Source organism: Rutidosis leptorrhynchoides, chromosome 8 (genome assembly GCF_046630445.1).
Source record: "Rutidosis leptorrhynchoides isolate AG116_Rl617_1_P2 chromosome 8, CSIRO_AGI_Rlap_v1, whole genome shotgun sequence".
Classification (NCBI taxonomy): Eukaryota; Viridiplantae; Streptophyta; class Magnoliopsida; order Asterales; family Asteraceae; genus Rutidosis; species Rutidosis leptorrhynchoides.
In genome coordinates, this window is record NC_092340.1 from 368,393,020 (window position 1) to 368,416,115 (window position 23,096).

At 34.3% G+C, this 23,096-nt stretch overlaps 5 protein-coding genes across 5 annotated transcripts; 4 read left to right on the top strand and 1 right to left on the bottom strand.

Annotated features, from left to right (window-relative positions):
* The first annotated feature begins 476 nt into the window (after positions 1-476).
* LOC139864729 (uncharacterized) lies at positions 477-3,212 on the top strand. The gene is made up of 8 exons (XM_071853300.1): positions 477-596; positions 1,535-1,881; positions 2,013-2,085; positions 2,299-2,379; positions 2,461-2,524; positions 2,681-2,768; positions 2,859-2,943; positions 3,065-3,212. Exons 1-8 carry the CDS (start codon positions 477-479, stop codon positions 3,101-3,103), a joined length of 897 nt encoding a protein of 298 aa, XP_071709401.1. The 3' UTR covers positions 3,104-3,212.
* A 1,965-nt stretch (positions 3,213-5,177) lies between these two features.
* On the top strand, positions 5,178-7,258 carry LOC139864730 (uncharacterized). Its single transcript, XM_071853301.1, has 5 exons — positions 5,178-5,295; positions 5,729-6,430; positions 6,634-6,831; positions 6,900-7,034; positions 7,154-7,258. The coding sequence occupies exons 1-5, from the start codon at positions 5,254-5,256 to the stop codon at positions 7,256-7,258; spliced, it is 1,182 nt and encodes a 393-aa protein (XP_071709402.1). The 5' UTR covers positions 5,178-5,253.
* Positions 7,259-8,382: 1,124 nt separating this feature from the next.
* On the top strand, positions 8,383-11,827 carry LOC139862240 (eukaryotic translation initiation factor-like). Its single transcript, XM_071850813.1, has 5 exons — positions 8,383-8,593; positions 9,256-9,424; positions 9,581-9,706; positions 10,518-10,583; positions 11,563-11,827. The coding sequence occupies exons 1-5, from the start codon at positions 8,412-8,414 to the stop codon at positions 11,605-11,607; spliced, it is 588 nt and encodes a 195-aa protein (XP_071706914.1). The 5' UTR covers positions 8,383-8,411; the 3' UTR covers positions 11,608-11,827.
* A 1,847-nt stretch (positions 11,828-13,674) lies between these two features.
* On the top strand, positions 13,675-15,479 carry LOC139862682 (large ribosomal subunit protein bL28c-like). The gene is made up of 2 exons (XM_071851306.1): positions 13,675-13,943; positions 15,090-15,479. The coding sequence occupies exons 1-2, from the start codon at positions 13,724-13,726 to the stop codon at positions 15,320-15,322; spliced, it is 453 nt and encodes a 150-aa protein (XP_071707407.1). The 5' UTR covers positions 13,675-13,723; the 3' UTR covers positions 15,323-15,479.
* Positions 15,480-17,264: 1,785 nt separating this feature from the next.
* LOC139861096 (long-chain-alcohol oxidase FAO1-like) lies at positions 17,265-20,964 on the bottom strand. The gene is made up of 3 exons (XM_071849399.1): positions 20,641-20,964; positions 20,268-20,540; positions 17,265-19,147 (listed from the first exon to the last, which is right to left on the bottom strand). The coding sequence occupies exons 1-3, from the start codon at positions 20,917-20,919 to the stop codon at positions 17,426-17,428; spliced, it is 2,274 nt and encodes a 757-aa protein (XP_071705500.1). The 5' UTR covers positions 20,920-20,964; the 3' UTR covers positions 17,265-17,425.
* Between the last annotated feature and the right edge of the window lie 2,132 nt (positions 20,965-23,096).

Here is a 23,096-nt window from a genome sequence, read left to right on the forward strand (position 1 = left end):
TAAGAGGATGAATAGTTTAGTTACGATAGGGAGTGGCCTTACGAGTCATCCATTTGACTTTTTTGTTTTTTTGTTTTTTTTGGTTCAACAAGTTTGACTTTTATTTACAACGACTTATCTATTTTCATTACCTTTTTTGTTTCTTTATCTTTATTTGATTAATTACGGAGTAATATTTTATATTTTTTTTTACTAATAAATTTGGAAGATATTCTCACACACTAATTTTTAATTCATATATACCGAATTACCTGTTTTACTCTTAATTATATTTTTAATAATAATATAAGTTCAACTCTGACATAACTATAATTTTAGGAGATAAAAGTGTGGTGTGTGAATCACCCCATAAATTTGTGCATGCGTGAAAAACCATCAAGTACATTTTTTGGCTTTGTATATTAGGGTTCTAAAATTATTACGGAGTAACTAATAAAAACGACAATCAAATCCTGTTTTTATTGTAATCTTTGAAAATGCCTTCATGGAAAAATAAATTTAAAGGAAAGCTACCCCTCTTATTTTCTGATCATTCTTATTGTTCATCATCTTCATCTTCTTCTTCCCATTCCTCTGCATCATCTGATGATGATCAGGTAATCTCTATGTATCTCTATCCATTCCCATATGTGCATTGATTCGATTTAGATATTAATTTTGATTTTGATTTTGGTTATGCCATGATCCCTTCCCGAACCAAACATGAATTTTTCGATTCATTTGGCTCACACGCTCAATTCTAAAAAAAACTATAAACTATTATGTATGTCATCTTTTATTTAATTGTACTTTGTATTTAATTAATGGGTAAGGTATGATTCATTCAAGTTAGCAACTAATGGTAGAGTATTTGTTAGAGACATAACACATTTGTCTCTATATATTATGATTTCCAATATTTAGCAATCTTGATTAATGTAATTGATAATTGATAATTTAGTTCCACCAATTTCAGATCAAATATTTGTATGTGTATGTGTGTTTGGTGATTTGAACATATTAACAGATATTATCGTGCGAGAAAATCATATAAAGAATGCCCTAATAGTTGACGTCCCGATGAATGATATATTCATGTTCAAATCTCACCAGCACATTTGGATAGTTAGGGAAAGGGTCGTGCGTTTTAAGATAACCTGATTAGGTTGCGTAAAAACGATCAGAATTTGAAAATGCCGCGTTTTATTGGGAAGGATCATTAAACTAGATGCGATCCGCTCTAGTCAAGTCGAACCTTGCCAAATAGACTAGTCGCTTCTGGCGAAGCTTCTAGAAGGCCGGCCGACTATATAGAGAGATCCATATACATTTCAGAGAAATTACTCACCCGTCTCCGGGTAGCCTGAATATGAAACTTTTTCTCCGTTTACTCGTTTGATTATTGTGTGAGATAAACATGTGCTTTCTTCATATGAAAATATGATGATCATTACTTGTTTCCGTTTTCTGTAAACTACGGAGTATATGAAAACATAATAATTTGAAGATAGCTGTTAACAGATAACTGATATTTAACAGTTTGGTTTATATGCAGACCAGGTTACCATTTAAAGATGCCAGTTATATATCATCGATACTTTCATTCTTTTTTCATTCGACTGAACCAACCATGTCACTTACAACAAGTAGCCTAAAGAGTATAAGTTGCAAGACTCTAGAAAATTCAAATACTAAAGAAGAAAATAAAGACCATGGTTCAGGAAAAAGCACCCGCACCAACAGTTCTGAAGTGTTTGAAGATGCCACTGATCTTCAAACACCGAGAAAACAACTCCCAAACATCAATCTTGATTCTGAATTCATATCTTCAGAACTTTACATATTTTTCGAATCTTGCCTTCCAAATATAGTCAAAGGTTGCCAATGGCTTTTGCTTTATAGGTAAACTACCTTAAATGTATCTCCTTATTGATCAAATAACAAAACCAGTTTTTTGCATATTATTAATTATTAATTGAGTTTTGACATGTATACATGTGTTTGTTTACCTTTTGTTTTGAAATGAAGGGCAGTACCTTAAAACATGGCATATCACTTCGTACGCTTATTCGGAGCACTTGTGACCTTTCTGGTCCTTGTTTGCTGGTAAGATGTGATCTGTTACTTGAAATAGTCTTTTCGTGTAATAATTTGAATATATGAATACACGTGGTATTTGAATATATGAAATTGTCTACATCTCACCTCCCCATACACTACTGTATTGGGTTTTGTTGTTGTTGTTGTTGTTGTTGTTGTTGTTGTTGTTGTATATGAATATACGTGTGAGTTGTGACATGGATTGTGTTCTTTATGCAGATTACTGGAGATACTAAAGGTGCTGTGTTTGGCGGGCTGTTAAACTGCCCGCTAACGCCTACACCCACGAGGAAATATCAAGTTAGTTTGTTAAAGAGATTGAACGATAAGGTTTATTATACTTGCTCTTTGGTTAATCTATGTTTTCTAATTGTATGGCAGGGCACATATCAAACCTTTGTTTTCACAACGTTATATGGCCCACCAACCTTGTTTAGATCAACCGGTAAGTATTTTGATGAAATGTGTGGCTATTTCAAATCTTGGGTCATGTTGATTAAAATCGCCCAAACTGTTTTTTAATCTTGGGTCTTGTGATGGTTTCGTGATGCGAATACTGTGTTGAGGCTAATTATTATGTACTTCTTTTTTACTTGACAAGGGGCAAATCGGTATTTTTTCATGTGTTTAAACGACATGCTAGCATTTGGAGGAGGAGGAAGTTTTGCCTTACGTTTGGATGGAGATTTGTAAGATGATTACCCTTTACTACATAATAATATTGTTATTTTATGTATTATATGCTCTGTTATACTGATATACTTTCTTCTTGTACAAAGGCTAAGTGGGACTAGTGGGACGTGCGATACATTTGGAAATCGATGTCTAGCTCATAACGAGGACTTTGAGGTAAAGAACGTTGAGGTAATACTCCAATTATTGAGCTCGTAAAAAAAAGAGATAACAACAGCCAAATATCCCTATTCCAGTCGAGTTATATGGACTAACTTTTTTATTGGCTTTTTGTGTAATCTTCTTAATGCAGCTGTGGGGCTTCACTCATTTGTCTCGGTATCATTCTTAGCCCATTTCAAGATTCATCAATTGTTTGTACAATATTTAGATGAACTAAAGGCATGATGAAATATCAATTTCTATACTTCTGTCTGATTTGAGATACAAGTTGCTAATGTAGAATACTTAATTATCAGAAGATGGCCTGTATAACCATTATTCTTCATTTTCTAATTTTCTTTAATGACTCAATTGTGTTAAAAGTTGTGTCTAGTGATTTTAAAATGCCAAAAGGCTTAGAAGGCCATTAAAAGCCCACTAACATTCCAGCAAGGCCCAAAGGACTTTTTTTATTTATAAAATTTTTTATTTTTTATATTATTCGTTAGTTCCTAACTGTCTCTTTGAAATAACTTATATTATATTCGTTACGTTTAAGGTTTTTTTTTTTTCCACCTCGTTCTAGATACTTAACTTTTCGATACCGGCCCTGAAATACAATGAAAGAATAACAACTGACGAATGTTAAACTCATTAACATTCAACTTGGCGTTCGTTCAATAACTGTTAATGAGTTTATAACTTAACATTCGTAATGAATGTTCTTTCAAAAATATTCAGTGAATTACGTATTTATCGTTGAGTCAAAATTCAACACACAGTGAGAATGAGTTAGACGTTTAACCTTTCAAGCACCCTTTTTATTACACAAAATCTCTAAGTGTTGTCATGTCATATGATCTAATAAAACAGCACTTTCGACATAGTTTGTGGAATTTATACCTACATAGACTACCATTTTAAGAACCATTGCTTTCTTGTTGGCAATTCATACTATATATAGAACACCGAAGCTAGTCATTCTTCATTTCGCTACGTACAAATCAAGATTCCAAACCTAAAGAATCTTTCCAAGAAGAGATAAATGGAAGATATGCGAAGGGGTTGATGATTGGGCGAGATGCGAGATCACGACAACAAAACCATCTTTGTAGGAACAAAACCTCGTGAACTGTCGATTCCTTTTAGCTTCCATATGATTACACGCGAGTTCAAGGAATTACCAAAAGAAGATAGTTTTTTTGTTTGTGACAACTTAACCAAGTGATACAAAGCAAGATTATATAGACATGGCTAGCTAGCTTCGCACTTATAACTAAAAGAAGTGGTGTCTAGCTTATTGTAATTTTTGTACACTTTATGCTCCCATATCTTTTCATCACCTAAAGTATGGTTTGGGACATAAGTGGCTAAACTTCAGTGGGTCCACATTTTTGGAAATTGATTACCTGTTTTTCATGTTGTTACGATTATTATTATTATTATTATGGATTACGGGTTGATAATAATGTTTTTCACTTGATGCTACTTTGGGAAGGAGAGTAATTTTACTATGATATATGCGGTCTAACCTGGTTATTCCGTGACCGTTTCCGGCCATTTTTCACGACATTCCATACTACGGTGCTAGTTAGGTTTGACCATGAGACCACCATCATGATTCCGACCACTAGGTTATCTTCGGATATTTTTGAATAATGTTTTCCTTATTCAGGCTACAAGGAGAACGGATATATTTTTATTTAAATGTACGTTGTCTAACTGAGTTATCTTATGACCGTTTTCGACCCTTTTTCCTGACCACCACAAGATAAGATATACTACTTGTGAGCTTAAACCTGAAACCTCTTATGAGAATATCGAACCAAATGCTCCTAAATGTGACAATTTTGATTATTTCTTTTTCCATAAATAGTTTTTATAATTTTATGGGTCAACAAAATTCAACTAAGTTGAATGGGTTTGACTAATTGGTTTAAGGTTGATGCCTAATGGGACAAACTCACACGTGACATGGTCAATGTGTGGTTTGGAGAAGTTATAGGAGAACATATATAATGTACGGACATTATACATATGACCTTATATAACCAACCTTCATTCATTCAACATTAATTTAACGTACTTTTGTTCCATCAAACTCGTGTGTGTCTTTCTCATCCTTACAACACTCCTTTTTTATCTCCACAAACAACTTTCTGTTATTTTCTCTGTTTTTGTCTTTTATATTATTTTAAATCTGAAAATATTTTACATGGAGTTTTGGATGGTTTCAGACGTTTACTTGGAGCCTACAAGACACTGTTTTCAGGAGCTACAGGTTGTCGTTGCTCATCTTGATTACTCACACAACTCTTAATTCTTTTCATAACGAAAAGAATGTTGCACGACGTTGTACATCCGCCTGACCAGCCTCCAATGGTACATGATTAAATTTGTTACGATAAATACATGCAAGTAACATAGTCGTAGATTCACTAGTCGATCTTATAACTTAGAGGATAAGGTTAGAGACAAATTTAATGATTCTTTTAATTTGTCGTTTATCAGTACATCGACGTCTACAAAGAAAACATCTCTGCCCGCATGCCTAAATTCAATCATTTTACCAAACTATTTATAATATGTCATTTTCGACGTAGTAATCACAAATATCTCTTATTTTGGTACCCATATCGCTGTCACCATCAACGATGATGTTAGGTGTAACTCATGGTATTAAAGCCGATCTATGATGATTAATCACTCATATGAAATCTAAAACATGGTTTAAGGTTGTTACATTAGCTAGTAATTAATCATATGTTGATGTTTTTTTTTCCTTTAATTAAAAGCCTTGTTTTTGTGATACTAGGAACAAGCATCTAGTCCTTTGAGTGCTCAAATATTGGAGTTTTGCGAATCGGAATTATTCCAAGAGACCATACAGAACTCAGATGTTGCATCTGCGTCGAATTGTTGTTACGAAGAACAATCATCTTACGCTAAAGATCTTTCGTTTCCTCATGAGATGATCAAATACCCTGCATCTGTCAGCACTACTGCACCTGCAACCGATAATGGCAATTGTAACTTCGGCACCGTGCTTGACGAAAAACTTATAGAAAATGATATTTCGCTCCCTTTAGATTTTTCAAACCTCCCTCAATATCCTTTTAGTAATCAAGATCAATTTGACCTATCTCTACTCCAAAACAATTTATCACTTACGAATAATGGGCCGATTCCTCAATACTCTCATACAAATGATCAAACTAATGTTTTGTCAATGATGGGACCCATAGTTTGTGAAGACGACTGCCTATCTTCTATGCAACCTTCCAAATGTATGCTTACGAACAACTCTTCATCACATAACGATTGTTTTCTTGATCATCCGTACCTCCCATTAACGAACACCAATCCCCTTTTATCGGTTGAAAGTTGTAGTATTTTCAATGGAAATATGTTGCTGCCTAACGAGATTCAAACACATGATCTAGATTTTCAAGGCGATAGCGCTAGCATCGTTTGCCAGGATCCCCTCTCACGTCCGTATAATTCTACTGAACTCCAGGTACTTTAATAATTGGGCAGTGATCCGCACACCACCAAATTTTATCTGTACAACTTTAGAAGGCTGTACAGTACAATATTATAATGAATGTTTAGTGGTGTACGAATCATCACCCTTAATAATTAATAAGATCGACTTCAAGATTTCTGATCTTGTTTCCATAGATGTTCTAACTTTATGAAACTTGTGTTGTGGAATTAAAGGCACTTAGTAATGACAGCCAACATCTAGTCAACAATGGAAGTTCAAGCTGTAATCCTGCATTAGCACCTCCAGAAATCACAAGTTTGGAATCGGAGACTTTTAGAGTGGCGAACAAACTAACCAGCGAAGAACGAAAAGAAAAGATTAACCGATACATGAAAAAAAGACATGAAAGAAACTTCAGCAAGAAAATCAAGGTACTAATTATCCCACTAATCTTTCAGTGTCTTTATAATCTTCTAATTAACCCCAAATCTTCTTACAGTATGCATGCCGAAAAACACTAGCAGACAGCAGGCCTCGAGTGAGAGGAAGATTTGCCAAGAACGACGAATTTGGGGAGCATCACATTAGAAACCCCCATGAAGAAGACACAGAAGAAGATGTGAAATCTATGCATGTAAGAACAAAATGTCATTAAAGATTCAAACTTTAAGAAACAATTATCACAATATACTAATTGAGAAAGTTACTATTGGTTAATACTAAATTACTATTGTGTGTTTAATGAACATGCAGGTGGTAGTGAAGGAAGAAGATAAATTGGATGCATCTGATATATTTGCACATATAAGTGGAATGAATTCATTCAGATGTAACTACCCAATCCAATCTTGGATTTGATCAAATGTAGTACAGTTTTGCAGGAATTGTACCTGTGTACGTTGCAAAATAGGATATGATATATATGTACATATAGTAATATATATCCATAGCTATTAGCTATTAGCTATACTCAATAATAATGGGGCCATATATATTTGTTGAAAAATTGTAATCATGTGCCACAGTGCCAGCTTAGAGAAATGGTAACTAGTTATGTATTAAACTAGTTACATGTGCTCCTAATGACAGGTTTGTATATAATGTGTCCTTGTCAATAACAATCTATGTTCAAAGCATAGTCATTAAGTGTTTGTTATATTAAAATAAAATGAAAATTTGTAAAAAGATATATTAATGAATTAAATACTTAATGATAATTGGTTAATTAACTTTTAATTTTAATGTTTAATAGGAGTAACATAATTAGGTTCACCATCTAATTATACGAGTATATGATAGCCTAATGATTTGAGATCTGATATCCTCAAAAGAGGTCTTAGGTTCAAGCTGCACTAGTAGCATATCTCGGTTGACCTGTAAAATGATATGAAACAAGAACTTGCGGGCATAGCTCAATGGTTCCCCCATGTCTTTTGAGTCATGGGATAGAGAGAGGTCATGTGTTCGATCATTAAGGATGACATGATTTTCTTTAAACCAATTAAACACCAATAATGATGGTGGTATATATTAACCGTATAGGAGGTTTTACCAGATTCGTTCACAGATCTCTACCCATAACACTGCCCGAATGGAGTGTTCCGGGTACCGTCGATCGGGTCGGGTTTTCGCCCGAACGTATGTGTTACGTGCAAATGATGAGGGTTGTTGAATTAAATGATTTACTGATGTCAAAAAATCGCCGTTAAAACAAATGATACGAAACAATCACATGATAACTAGAATGATCTGAATAAAAAAATCACTCTCTAAACAACTTAAAAGGTCCACCTAATTAAATATTTTACCTTACAAAATATCCAAAAAACCTACGACATTTCGGGTTATTTAAGAAAAAGAACTTTGTACCAAATTCTATTAAAACATGCTTAATGGGCCCATAGGCCAATAACTTGGGCCGCTAATATAAACTCTTTACTTCCGTAACAAAAAACTGCAATTCCCCTCTTGAAAGGGAAAAAAAAAAAAAGATATAGAAAAACCGGGAATCATGGCGAGTGACGGCGCAACGGTGGATGTTAGCGTAGCTGCGGCGGCTGAACAACAGCCACATAAATTAGATAAGAAGTGGACTTTTTGGTTCGATAATCAATCGAAACCTAAACAGGGTGCTGCTTGGGGTAACAATCTTCGTAATGTCTACACTTTTGATACTGTTGAAGAGTTTTGGTGGTAAAACCCTAATTTCAATTTGTTTATATATTTATATAATTTTTTGTATATATTGTAATGAAGTTTTTTTTAGATGTATTATTTGATCTGTTTTCATACGTAGATTTGAATGTTTTATTTATTTATTTATTTATTATTGTACTCGAATTTGTATTTATGTGATTATTTAAGTTCTTAATAGAATAGAATTGAAACATATGAGATTTGAATCTAATAGTAATAGAATGTGATCTGGAGATTAGGAATTTATGAATCCAGCTGACATATACATACAAACATAAATGATAAATACGGAGTAAAAAAGTATTTTATTCGAAAAATCGATTTTTACACGGTTCTTCGAGTTTCAAAGTTTACAAGACCTTTGTTGTGGTTTATTTTATGGTTTGGAGCTGTTAGCTGAGCTGATATTGATTTCTTACTAAATTCTCCTTATGTGTTTTTTGATTTACTAGCTTTGTATATGGCTTAAAGTTTATAAGAAAAAAAAAACTTGGAACCTTACAGAACAACATAAATGCATCTGAGCAAAGATGTGCGCTTGGGTAGAATCATAAGTTGATAACACCATTATAGTTGTACTAGAAGTTAACATTACTTGAGTTTGTTTATGGTTAAAAGAAATTGAAAGGTTGATATAAGGTGTTTATGTGTTGTTGCAGTTTGTATGATCAAGTATTTAAGCCTAGCAAGCTGCCAGGAAATGCTGATTTCCATTTATTCAAAGCTGGGATTGAGCCCAAATGGGAAGATCCCGAATGTGCTAATGGGGGTAAGTGGACAGTTACCAGTAGCAGAAAAGCTGGCCTCGAGACTATGTGGTGTGAAACTGTATGTACTTTTTCTCTTTTTCTTCTAATATGATTTGTTGAAATAATGTGAGTGATAACGTTGTTTTGGGTCACGTAGGAGTTCTGAAGGTTATTATTATCTTTCTGAGTTTGTTGATATCTTCTGATTTTGAGATATATGTTTTTTTCTGTTTAGTTAATGGCGTTGATTGGTGAGCAATTTGATGATGCTGATGAAATATGCGGTGTCGTCGCTAGTGTTCGTCAAAGGCAGGATAAGCTTTCTTTATGGACTAAGAATGCAGCTAACGAGGCTGTTCAGGTACTATTAATATGTTATTCATATCACTTTGTTTTGCTAGATTTGCACAAGGAAAATGGTCACATAGCATGCACTCTGATTCATTATAGGATTATGCTCTGTATTTAGTGTATTTGTTCTTATCTGCTTTGAAAAGGAAGACGGATCTTAAATTATTTTTTATTCAATTAATGTTTGAATATACACTTCTGTTCTTCTGGTTTATTATTTTGTCACTTGTCCCAGCTGCTTGAAGCTAGTTTGCATATACAACCACTATAGGATGATAAATAAACGGTTAGGAAACCATGCAAACAATTAAATGAGGATAACAAAAACACATGATAAAGGTTTGTCAATACAACAAAAAATGTACATAACGAAATTGTTGTTTTGATGTTAATATAATAATTATAGTAAGTGAACCTATTAGTGTTTAGACAGCAATGTAGAAAACACCTAACTACCCTTAGTGAGCATTAAAATAAGTACTCTTAGATGATATGAAACTTCAAGCCCGCCCAATTCATCATTAGATTCAACCCATATCACATTTTTGTAGAGTACTATTTCACCTATCTTGCAATCTTAATGATTAGCTTTAACTTTTGTGACATCAATTGAAATGATCTTTTATTTATAAAGATTTGATGTTTGTTGTTGTCGGGAATGAAAGCATTAAACAAGGATGAAACGTCTTTGACTTATTTGTAACTTGTTACAAATAGGCCACTGATAAGAGATCAAATAATCAATATGTCACATTGTAAAGGTACATCCTTGTTTTAAGATTTATTCGCAGTAACACCTTTTTTTTACTTGTGATATGTAGATGAGCATTGGAAGGAAATGGAAGGAAATTATTGATGTGACCGACAAGATTACCTACAACTTCCATGTAAACCGCATTATTCCTCACCTTAAATGCTTTTTTATTAGTTTGGGTGGGTTGTCGAGGTTGGGATATTGGTTCATTTACTCAGGAATGGTCATTTTGGTTATGTTTTAATCATAATGTAATGGCTCATATAAATGAAAAGAATGTTAGCTGAAAGGAAATGTGTATCGCACCGTATACCTGGCAAACAGGTCAGGTTTGGTCGGTTTGGGTAACGGGTCAAAACGGTCCTGGTTTGAAATGGGCATGGGTTAAACGGGTAAAAATGTCAAATGGGTCAGAGTTGGGTCGGTTTGGGTAACATGTCGAAACGGGTAATGGATCAATTGGCTCAAATAGGTCCAAACGGGTCATATACTTTTACATTTGATTTTTTCATTTAATAAATTGTTTTAGTTATTATTATTTATTATATAAATAAGAAAATATTAATATACATCATAAATGATATAACCATTAATGCTTTCGTAAATGATTGACGGATGAAACTTGTTATATTCGACCCGTTTGACCCATTCACAAGACCCACTAGACCTGTCTCTATTTATTGAACTTTGGGATTTGATACCCATTTGACCCGTTCTTTTATATTTTGTAGAAGACCCAATAGGTTGGAGAAAAACTCATTGGACCTCTCTTTTTAAGTTTTGGTTTACATTGCCAGGCCTAAATTTTTGAAGACCCAATTGACCCGAAAGCTTGACCCATTTGACCCAAATTTGAGAGTATGGGTCTCAATTGCCCGGTATAATTGCACGGGTGGAAGTTGCCTAAAGTGTTTTAGATTCTTTGAAGGGCCTTAAATCGTTATTGTAAAGAAGGTAGATTAATTTTGAAATAATTTTTCTATAATCATATGTACCACTAAATTTGGACAAAAGTGTTTCGGGTCTTCCCTCTGTAATAGTTTTGCTGTAATCATTACTTGTATTTGTCTGCTTTAAAATCGTCTCTTATGCCAGCTAATATGGTAATGCAGGATGACTCTAAGACTAGAACATCAAAAGGTCGTTATAGCGTATGATGTCCTGTTGTTGAAGATATCACCTACATTAAAACATTAAAAAGAACTTGCAGGCCTTTTCTTACCTCAAACTAAGTTGAAATTTGAGATTTACATGTTGTATTCCATGTGATATAGTCGATGCTTGTTTATGACTTCAATATTGTTGAATCTTCTTATTGTTCTTCAGTTGATTGAGATTTACTTTTCGTTGATGTATAACAAAATTTTGAATTTTCCTAACTTTCACACATCAATTAATCCTGCTGCCCTTTTCTACATGTGGTTGCTGTCGTTGTAGTTATCACTTTGGGTGAATATTAAAATCTTGTTAGATCTTACCAATATTAAGATCTGGTTAGTGCCAAAGACTAATTTGTTTTGGGCTGTTGTCTGATTAGTGCTAAAGGCTAATTCATTTTATCTAATGACTACATCCCTACATTAAGAATACAATAATTATTACTTTTGGGTCAGAGAAACTTTCCTAATTGATCATCAATTGTATTATGAAGCTGAAAATAAAGTTCGTAGTTGATTAATATCATCAGTTGGACCTTTTTTAACATTTGCTCGCAGCATTTGAATAATCCTTCACCATTATCATGACCAAAGAGAAACTTAAACTTGCTCTAGAACTACTAGAACTATGTTACTCGTTTGTTTTACTGAAAATGCTATCAGTCTACTTCCGAGTATCATTTCTCATTCTATTTTATTACTCTCTAAAATGTTAATCTTACCTTTCAAATTATTAGTCAAGATCTCCATTCTATCATTGTTATATGATGAGGATTTTACGTTTTTTCGATATTTGTATTGTAATTGTAAACTACGAAAAAAGAATTAAATATATATAGCGGAATCATGTATTGCTGCAAACGAATTCTCTACTATTGAAACAATTTTTAATTATCGAGCGAAATTACTTCTCGTAACAACACGCATTCATATACATTATATGCCGTGGAGAATGTGGTCATTATGTGGTTTAACGGCTGTCGTTTCAATCAAAACGGTGATGTTTGGTCGTATTAGGGTATTAAACAAAGTGCCATGTATTATAAGACTTAACCTAAAAAAACCAATATTGTGTAAATGTCCGCGCAAATGAAAATATTTTTTCTACAATTTACGACCCTTTACGAACGATTTTTTCAAACGAAATTAGAAACAATAATGTATGTAACAATTATATTTTAATGTTCCTTACTTCTAATTTAATAAAATGTATTAATTTTTCTCTATGTATATTATAATTGTAAGTTACCGAAAAATGTTCCTGCAATGCGCGAGTCATGTCTACTATTGAAATAATGTTTAAGTTATCGAGCAAGGGCAGCGGGTCCATCGTGCTTACAAGCGAGGGGAGTAGATGAGAGACTAGGCCAACTTACTACTTTACTGCTATGCCATGTTTATTGTTTAAGCTTTAGACTCCAGAGACGGAACTATGTATTAAGTATTAGGAAGGGGAAGACACCACTCAACACCCGACGGAGGTTCAGTGAAAACAAACAAGAAAAATAAGGAAAGAGCGGGAGGAAAGATGACTCAATTGAAAACGATCATGCGTTTTTCATGAAAAACTGGCTGGCTCTAGTTACCTTGCAGAGAAAAAAAAAAAAGATTTTCAAAACACACATCCTTTATTGAGCAAACAAACACAACCAGTTTATGTGGCAAAGATATCATATTATATGTCAATATACTTGTGTTACTGAGTCGTCAAATGAGCCAATTAAGTGTCACCCAAACTTATACGATTGACTTATTGCCCCCGTTCAAAAGGCCTCCGATGAAAGACCTAAGCCTACATGAACCATCACAAAGAAAATCCTAATCTAAAAATGATACGAGTACATTTTTACAAAAAATGCATTGCCTCACACGTACCTGACATTATTTTAGTCGATTTAAAATCAAATTTTAGGTAATTGTATCACCATCTCGACCAACAAGGGACCAAAACTGGAAAATTGTAAAAAAAACTAGACAGTTTTGTATTTCATAAACTTTATAGGGAGGTAATGTTTAAAACAAAATCTTCAGAAACTTGATACACCTTTTTGATTCTTTGAAGATATAACTATAAAATCTTGAAGATAAGGAACCAAAACAACGATAAAAAGAAACAATGGCGTTAGTAACAGCGTCATCTGTACAAGCTTCTACTCTATGTTTGTCAAGACCACAATCTTATGCCATAAAATTGAAGTCAAACTCAAATGGGGTTTCATCAGAATTAGGGTTTGTTACTTCACAATTGAGTGGTCTCAAGATTACATTCAATCAAAGTCTTTTACAACCCACCACCATTTCTTCTACAATTAAGCTCCCTCTTCAACCTGTTGCTCGTAAATTTCAATTTCCCTTTTTATTTCTGTTGGTTTATTAGTTTGATTAAGTACTAATTTGTTATAATATGCTTAAAAGATTGTATCTTTGTTTTCTTGATTAAATTCGGTTTATTGGGTTACTGTAGCATACTTGCAATTTTGTATGTATTATAAAATGTAACATGTACATGTATGCTTTAACTTTTATAGATTTTTAGTTCTTAGTAATCTGATTATATATTTTTTATATGCTACAAAAGGTTGTAACTTTCGTTTTCTTGATTTTTTATTGGGTTAAATTCAACATACTTGAATTTTTATATGCTACAAAATGTTGTAACTTTCGTTTTCTTGAATGTTTATTGGGTTAAATTCAACATACATGAATATTTGTATGTAAACTAATCTTATTGTTTATTGAGTTAAATTCAATAGTTTTAGATGTTTGTTTAAACGGATTATAGCAAGCTTTAATGGGTTGTTAAACGGAAAAATTGCACAAAAGTGTACTCTGCTTGTCCAAAATTTCTTTTTAATTACACGCGATTTTGATAAACATTTAAAGTTCCGAATATTGTTTAGTACATGAAAATAAGTATGATTAGAAATTTAGAACTTAGAAGGATTGTTCGATATCTTAAGTTTTCAATTTTTTTCAGGTTTTTATACCTTAAACAGAAACTGTGTATAATTAGAGTACCTACTTGTGCATTTTTCCCTTTGTTATTGTGAACATAATCACATTTTGGATAATTTGTACCTATTTGTACTGATTATTTATTGTAACAGTAATATGTAATCTCTTTTCAATCACAAACATAATTACTCACTCAAAGTTGATCTGGCTGACCTTCACAATAATAATATTGTGCAAAATTTTTTGTTTGATTTTAGTACTGATTATATTTTGGATAATTTGATGTATGAAAAGTGGTTATAAACTTATAATGTAAAATTACGCGTGTATATCTGTTTTAGTGCTGATTCTTTATTATCACATTGATATGTAATCTCTTTTCAAACACAAACTTAAAAACACACTGAAAGTTGATATGGCTGGCCTTGACAATATAACATATGCAATGTTTGTGATTTTTTCATTGTTAACCTAAAAAGTTTTTCACATATATTTGAGTATGTTGATTAAGACTTGATATTTTTCAGGTAGAATCTGCCCTTTTACTGGAAAGAAATCAAACAGGAAAAATTTGGTTTCTCACTCGAACCATAAGACGAAGAAGTTGCAATTTGTGAACCTACAATACAAGAAAATATGGTGGGAGGCTGGAAAACGTTTCGTGAAGTTGCGTTTGTCAACCAAGGCATTAAAGACGATAGAGAAAAATGGGCTAGATGCTGTTGCAAAGAAAGCCGGTATTGATCTTAGCAAAAAGTAGTTTAATTTCCTTGCATGATGTTGTTTTTTGTTGCAGTTAAAATCGTTACTCAAATTATTCATTTGTCAATGTAATCATGATACAAGTATCCTCTGTATGTGGTGTCTATGGTTTCCTGTTAATCTTCCATTTTATAGAAAAATATCATCAGGTGCTATCCAATCTTTGATTTTGGGGGTGTCTAAACAGATGGGGTCAATCTGGAGGCTCTGTTTCATCTGAATGGTTCGACAGGTGCGAATTCTTCAAGCATGTTTGCAATTCAGCGGCTTCTAAGGCTGATGAACCATTCCCAGCCATATAAACCAGATCAAGATTAAACACCATGCACTATGATTTGTTGTGTCAAGCCTTGGTGCATCAGTTAATAAGCTTTTGGCTATTGGAAACCAGGGGAGGCCCGGAGGGGGAACAAAGTGACCGATTGCTCATGGCCCAATTTCAGGGGCCCAATTTTTTTTACATATACAGACATAGTCGGATATTTGAGAAGTGTGAAACACAACTGAAGCAGCAAAGACAAAGCACAATAGGCCCAAAAACAACAATCAAATGCCCCAGAAAAAGAAGAAATCAAAGTCCACTAGCATTATAGCAAGGTCAAAAGGGCCTTTTCGCAAATAGATTATATTATTCGTTAGGGCCTAAGGGTCTTTTTCACCTCGTTCTAGGTAGTTAGTTCCTCGCGACCAGCCCTGCTGGAAGCGATTGATCACTAAGGTCTCTGAGAACAATGGTTGTTGATATCAGGCTCGGAACATGATCTGGATAAACATCGAAGCCTTCTCAAATGAAGCTAAAGCTTCTTAAATATTGCCTTTCGCTTGATGGAGTAAGCCTGTAAAAGTTAAAAGTCCAGAGCATGTTTGCGTAATTTGCAGAAGCGGAAGTCCTCAAGCAGGTGTGTTTTGAAAATGGATTTATAATTTATATGATATTATCTAATTAAAATCAGATAACCAGTTGTAATGAATTTGTAATTTCCAAACCAGTTTGTGAAGGTACACTATTCCTTCTTCAATATAATTAAACTGCCTGCTACATAGTATTTTCAATGCTAGTAACATTTCAAAACTAAGATCATGGTGATATTCTTTATTACTAAACAAACTTCTTAATAAGTTTAACGCAACCATGGGACTGTACTTGCTTGGAATAAACAAGAGCTAACCTTAGCAAGTACACATTAAACCCATATTTAAGGAAACACAGCTAACCTAAGCGGGGGCAAAGTCAATGATCCAAGGTTTGGAGGGTCGTTGTTAATACACGTATACACAGATAATATGGTTTATAGTGTCTTACCTCGTGGTATTCTTGCAAACCACGACTAACAACATCAACTAGTTGCATAAATGGTCCTGCCCACTTGTACCCCCTGACCCAAACAATAATTAAGAATTGATAAATTAGATAAACTACTAGATCATTATAAATGACTAATGAGACTGCCCTTAATCGTTATCTAAACGTCTACTCAACCATTAATTACACTTAGCGTTAGGGGCTACATCACACGGTGTGTTGAAAAAGAGTCTATGAGACTTTTCTTCCATATGTGTGGTGAGTCTTCATTGATTTAACAAGGCGTGTAGACAATGCTACTCAATAAGTTCAAAATAAACAACTACTAAGAGTGACTCAATAAGTAGCTAAGTAAAGTAAGATGATGTTTTTGTCTGAAGATATGCACACCATGTCTGTAGAGAAACATCAACAACAATAACAAAACCCAATCCCACATGTCTGTAGAGAAGATGTGACCTAAATGTTTGTATGTTAAATAGTGAAGACTGATTGTTTTTATGTTTGAATAATAATAATGACATTATTTTATCTTACAGAAAAACAAACAACAACAAATCACAGCCCAATTCTTTAAAAGATGTGCAAACTGAAAAACAAACAACACTTAAGTAAAGTATTCTTCAAACACACAACAAATCTCAACCCAATTCATTAAAACTATTAATCATATGAGACATCTTACTTATTCTATATATAACTGATGGCACAATGTGAAAACCATCATTATATAACCCTTCAATTTTTCACAAAATATTGAACAAACATTTTAGCAGCATCAATTTACTAACACAAATTTTATCTAACTACTTTTGCAATTCTTTCTGCAAGGTAATACGCTGTCGACTGAATAGTAATCATCGGGTTCACACCAACCGCCGTTGGTAAAATACTCGCATCGCAAACATAAAGACCCTTAGCTTCCCAACTCTCTCCATTTTCATCAACCGCACCTTCCTTTTCGGTTTTCCCCATTCTGCAACTTCCCATTTGATGAGCCGAACAATAAATACTCCAATCTTTCACCATCGACATCGGCCCATCTGTTGCATCTACAGTCTCCAAAAATTCATTAATCTCGTTTTCACTAGCGCCTTTACATTTAAATCTCTGGCCGTCACTTCTTTGAGTACCCACCTCAACTGCCCCTGCCGCAATTAACACGCGTAACGCTTCTTTTAGTCCTGTCTTGATGTTGACTAAGTCTGACTTATTGAAACTATAGTTTATCCTTCCTGCTGTTTTCACTTCACCGGATCCAGAATCTTTAACCAATGAGAACACGTGAGCTGTTCGTGAGTATCTCAGCATTCGTTCTTTAAAATCTTTTCCCGACACCCATGGACATAATGCAGCAAATGTTCCAGGTGCTAAAGAAGGGACTTCCAAAATGTAATTTTCTGACCCTGATTTATACATAGTTGTCAGAATCCCCCCTTCAAAGTTTTTACCCGACAGATTTGATGATTCGTACTCTGGAAAGTAACCCCACGCCATTAGAACTGGATGAAGATGAAGATTCTTACCAATGTTCGGGTTTTTTAGCCCGCTAGATATCAGTAATGGTGGTGTCAATAATGACCCACATGCAGAAATGGTCACTTTAGCTTCAATCTGCAACCTTTTATATATTTTCTTGTTTAAAACTTGTGCGATTACTCCTAAACATTTCTGCTTTCTCCCATTTTCTTCTTTCTGGTTCTTTTTTATTAAAAACTTTTCAGCTTTACATCCAGTAATGATGACGGCACCGTTACCCACAGCATCAACTAACCAAGTCGAATCGGTTCCTTTTTTATCTCCTGATCGGCACCCGAAACAACACGAACCGCAATCATGATGTTCTGAAGCGTTTTGAGGGACATCATCCACTTTCAAACCAAGATTCTCACACCCTTTTCGGAGAACTTGATTTTGGAAACTTTCATTTTTACACTTTTCAGTAACACCAATTCTTTCACAAACTTTGTTCATCGCAGAAGCATATTCATGGCTCTTGTAAAACTTAATTTTGTGGTCTTCTGCCCATTCTGTTATAACAGATGATGGTGTTTTGATGCTTGCAGACCAATTAACGGCGGACCCACCACCAACCGTTGATCCAGCGTGGATCATTACTTTCCCATCAAGTGTAGGAAGTATTCCTCCCGATTCATAAAGTTGATCCAACGATGGTCCTTCTAATTGTGAATAGTCTGTTTGACTAAAGTAGTTTCCTTTTTCAAGAACCACCACTTTCTTTCCCGATTTAGCAAGTTGGGCGGCTGCAACACCACCACCACAACCAGACCCAACGATTACCACGTCACAATTTATCTTGCAAACGTTTTCTTTAAGTTCTTCGGTCACATCAAGACCTTTTTGAATGAGCGAAGTCACAAGTGTCTCATCAGTTTCATTCATGATTTCCACCATTCCTTTTAGTAAAGGCTTTGTCTTTTTATCATTGGGGTGTTTTTGTTTAATGGTTGGATGGTAACCAATTGCTTCCCATGAAGGATTATTCGCCTTTTCATCAACCTGTTGGAAAATTTCAAGAAGATGATGTCAGCTGAAATGTCATAATGAACTCAGTTATAAGAGAATAGGCTACACTATCTGTTTTAAGCCATCCAATATCTTTTCCTTCGTATCATATTAGAATTAATTTTGCTGTTTTATAGTGGTAAAGATGTCACAGTAAAGTCATTAACTTAAGATTGGGTCAATATGGATCCTTTTTTGTTTAACGGGTCAAATGAGTAAAATATAAAATAGCTCAAAAAGAAATGGGTCAAAGGAGTTGAAGTCACCCAAAGTATAGCTATAACACATTCAACCAACTCTATCATATTATTTTAACAAACCGTCTTAGATATAACATATATTTATTTTTTGCATCATATTTAACACAAGATGATGTTAGAACTGATGATGATGACGAAAGGTAGTAAGACCACCAAATTGAATTGTGGTGTTTCAAAATCATCTTTTATGTCCATAGTGATTTTGATATATCAAATATGTGCGGTCATGTTGTTAGTTAAAAACAAATGTGTATCATAAATGTCTTAAACCTAACTTTACATAATTATATATACTAATGCTTCAGTTCAATGTATCTTGGCAGGGTTTCTATTTTGTCGATCGTCCGGGAGGGGTTAGTTTCATCTCATTTTCATAGTTTACTTTGCACGTTACCAAACTGGCTGACCCACCCATTTTGCCACCTAATGGAGTGATAACTGATAAGCAACATATGTTTACAAGTGTCAGATGGATTTCCTACTAGGGTATGATTTTAAGTTTAAAATTCTTTTCAAGGATAAACCAGAACTACAATTTCTAATTTTTATCTTTTACACATCTTTTTTATTCATTTATTACTCAACTAAACATGTCTTTCTCAAGTCGGTTAGGTTGATGTTTATTGAATGCTCTAACGTATAGTTGTTTTTTGATCTTGCTTTGGTTAGCTTTTTAGTTGTTGGTGGTTGTTAGTTGTTTCAGTTTTACTTGTATTTTAGGTGTTGTATAACCTTTTGCTTTGTGGTTCATTAATAAAGTTTCACCTTTTTTAAAAAAAAAAAAAAAAAAAAAAATGTCTTTCTACCCGTGATGCAATCAATAACAACCCACAAAGAAATGGAAAAAAGTTCACCTGAGAAAAGAAAACTAAAAGACAGAGAGTCTTGATGAGCATAAATCCGAGCCTGATCGGCGTTAATAAACTATGTTTTAACCATTTCTGCACAATTTGTTCCCTTTTATCCAAAGAAATTTCTGAAAATTTGTTTATGTATGGCCATTTTTCAGAATAACAAAGAGAACCAGCAACAAAAAGTGTACCAAGCCTGCTTGAAAGTAACTTCAAAACCAATTTAACAACCATTACTGCTTCAAAGAATCCCCTTTTCACCATTAAATTAGCCACCTGAATCCAAATTTCATCACTTTAATAAACTTCACTTTCATAAAAAATATAAAAATCAAAACTTTATCATAAATAAATATTAATTGTAATTGTATAATACCTTATTAGGAATTGGATACTGAGAAGCAGAAAGAGTAGAGAATAATTGGATTGATTGTTTCATTTTTTCGCTATGATCGATGTTATCATCATCATCATCATCATCATCATCATCATCATCATCATGATCAAGTGAATTCAAAGGAAGTGGCTTTAGAATCACCTCACATAAACTTGTCAAACTCTGCATATCAGATGAACAAAAGTTGCTGTTTTTATAATCTTCATTTCTGCCACCTCTTAATAAAAAATGGCAATCACTCACTTTTTCATTATACATCTTTTTTTTTTTTTTTTTCCTTCTTCTTTTTGTTGTGAAGTAGTGTGTGTGCCTTTGTAAGCCGGGCATTTTATATTTATATACATGTATATACATGGTTATGATGAATGATGATACTAAATTTGAATAGATTATATTTTAAAGTCTATGATTTTTTGATAGGACCTACATGGCAACATGCGTGTATATTTGACAACAAATAACCGATTGATTAATTGTATTACGTAGCAATCATTTAAATAAGTAATAAAATGAGTCATAAACTTTGAAATTAATAATTCATTAATAAATTATTAATCTTGTATTTGACAATGGTGCAAGTTGTGTTTTATGGCTTTAGGGCTCCACTCGAATGTGTTCAATAACAATAACAAAGTATTTGTTGAAATGTTATTGCAAAACTCAAAACTCATAAGCTTTTTGCAAGTGTGAGGGTGTGCTCGCATGGGCGAGGGCCTCAAAAACCCATTTTTTTACCGAAGCTTATTTGGTTGCTTCAGGGTTATCCAATGGGATTATCACCAAAAAAACCCATTTTTTTACCTTTATTGCGTGATAGTCCAAAAAAAAAAATTGTCAATTTGCCCTCGCAAGGAGCAAGGTGTCTTGCTCCTTGCTTCCAGGTGGAAGCAAGAACGCAAGGTGTCTCTTGCTCCCTTGCTTCCACCTAGGAGCAAGGACGCAAGGTACCTCTTGCTCCCTTGCTTCCACCTGGGAGCAAGGAACAAGAAGCAAGACACCTTGCTCCTTGCTCTCATGTGGAAGCAAGGGAGCAAGAGACACCTTGCGTCCTTGCTCTCAGGTGGAAGCAAAGGAGCAACAGGCACCTTGCGTCCTTACTTCCACCCGGGAGCAAGGAGCAAGATGTCTTGCTTCTTGCTCCCAGGTGGAACCAAGGTCGCAAGGCGCAAGGGAGCAAGGCACCTTGCTCCTTGCGAGGGCGAATTGGCAAAATAATTTTTTTGGCTCTCACACAAAAAAGGTAAAAAAAAAAAAATTGGGCTTTTTGGTGATAATCCCGTTATCCAATACCCATATTTGGGTCAATGAGTTTAACAATTTGGCGTGCATTGACCATATGATTTCATGACGTAAGGTTTTTCAATTAGGACTTATACGTTAACTTGGTCCACAAGTCACATAAACCTTAATTCCCAATTATAAATATAGGGTAAAAACCTACATCATGAACACTTCCTCCGCTGCATACGACCTCCATTCTTGTGCCTAATCTCGACTTCCTTACCACAATCATCTCAACACGGTAGGACTACTATCGAGCTAGGGTTTTTACCTACGGATCCTCATAGGATTTTTTCCCTTGCCATCGATCGATCACGTTGATCGGACACCAGGCAAATCGTTAACCACCCTCCAGAGATTATCATCCTGGCTAGGGTTATCTACGGTTTACGAACCGGAGGTTAATGTCGTTGACGCCTAATGAACACATTTTCTATTGCAATCAAGAATGTGTTTTCCAACCGGAATATATATGTTTGATCAGATATATATACTTGGATTTTATTACGGCTTCAAATTGTGCGATTTTGTGTGGATTAATCAGTGTGTAGACGTAGAAGTTTCTCCAGGTAATGACATCCCAGACAATGATATTCCGGTCTAGAGGGTTTAATCATGTTATCTTGAGAACATTCAAGCAGCTTTAAATGTTGTGAGGGTGGGTCTTAGCGAAAAGAGCGGGGAAGTAGAGGTGATAGCAGATGGTGTGACTTTTATTGCTTCATATGATCAGTTTCATGTTTCAGATGTGGGTGATGGTTTGGGTGACAGTTGAAGAATCTGATGTTTATTGAGGTCGGACCGGTTGTGCATAAATGAAATTCCTTGCATTAGTAATATTTGTGAAGTTGCTAATCTACGAAACCGTAAGACCTCTTTGAAGGTTCCCTCGGGTTCTTCTTATAAAAGGACGAACGTGGTGTACAAGAATAAGAGTAAGATGAAGGTGTCAAGTGACGGGGGATCTTTTGCTATGCGGGATCATGTTGATGACGTTGCTTTTGGTGATAAAGATGTTTTTAAGGATACTCTTGAGGTTGGTTCGGTTTTAGTATTTTCATCATGTCTCTCCTAAATTATTTTCCGTTTCGTCAAGATTGAGCAAGACAATTCTTTTCGAAAAAGTTGAAGGGAAACTTCAGAAACCGAGGACA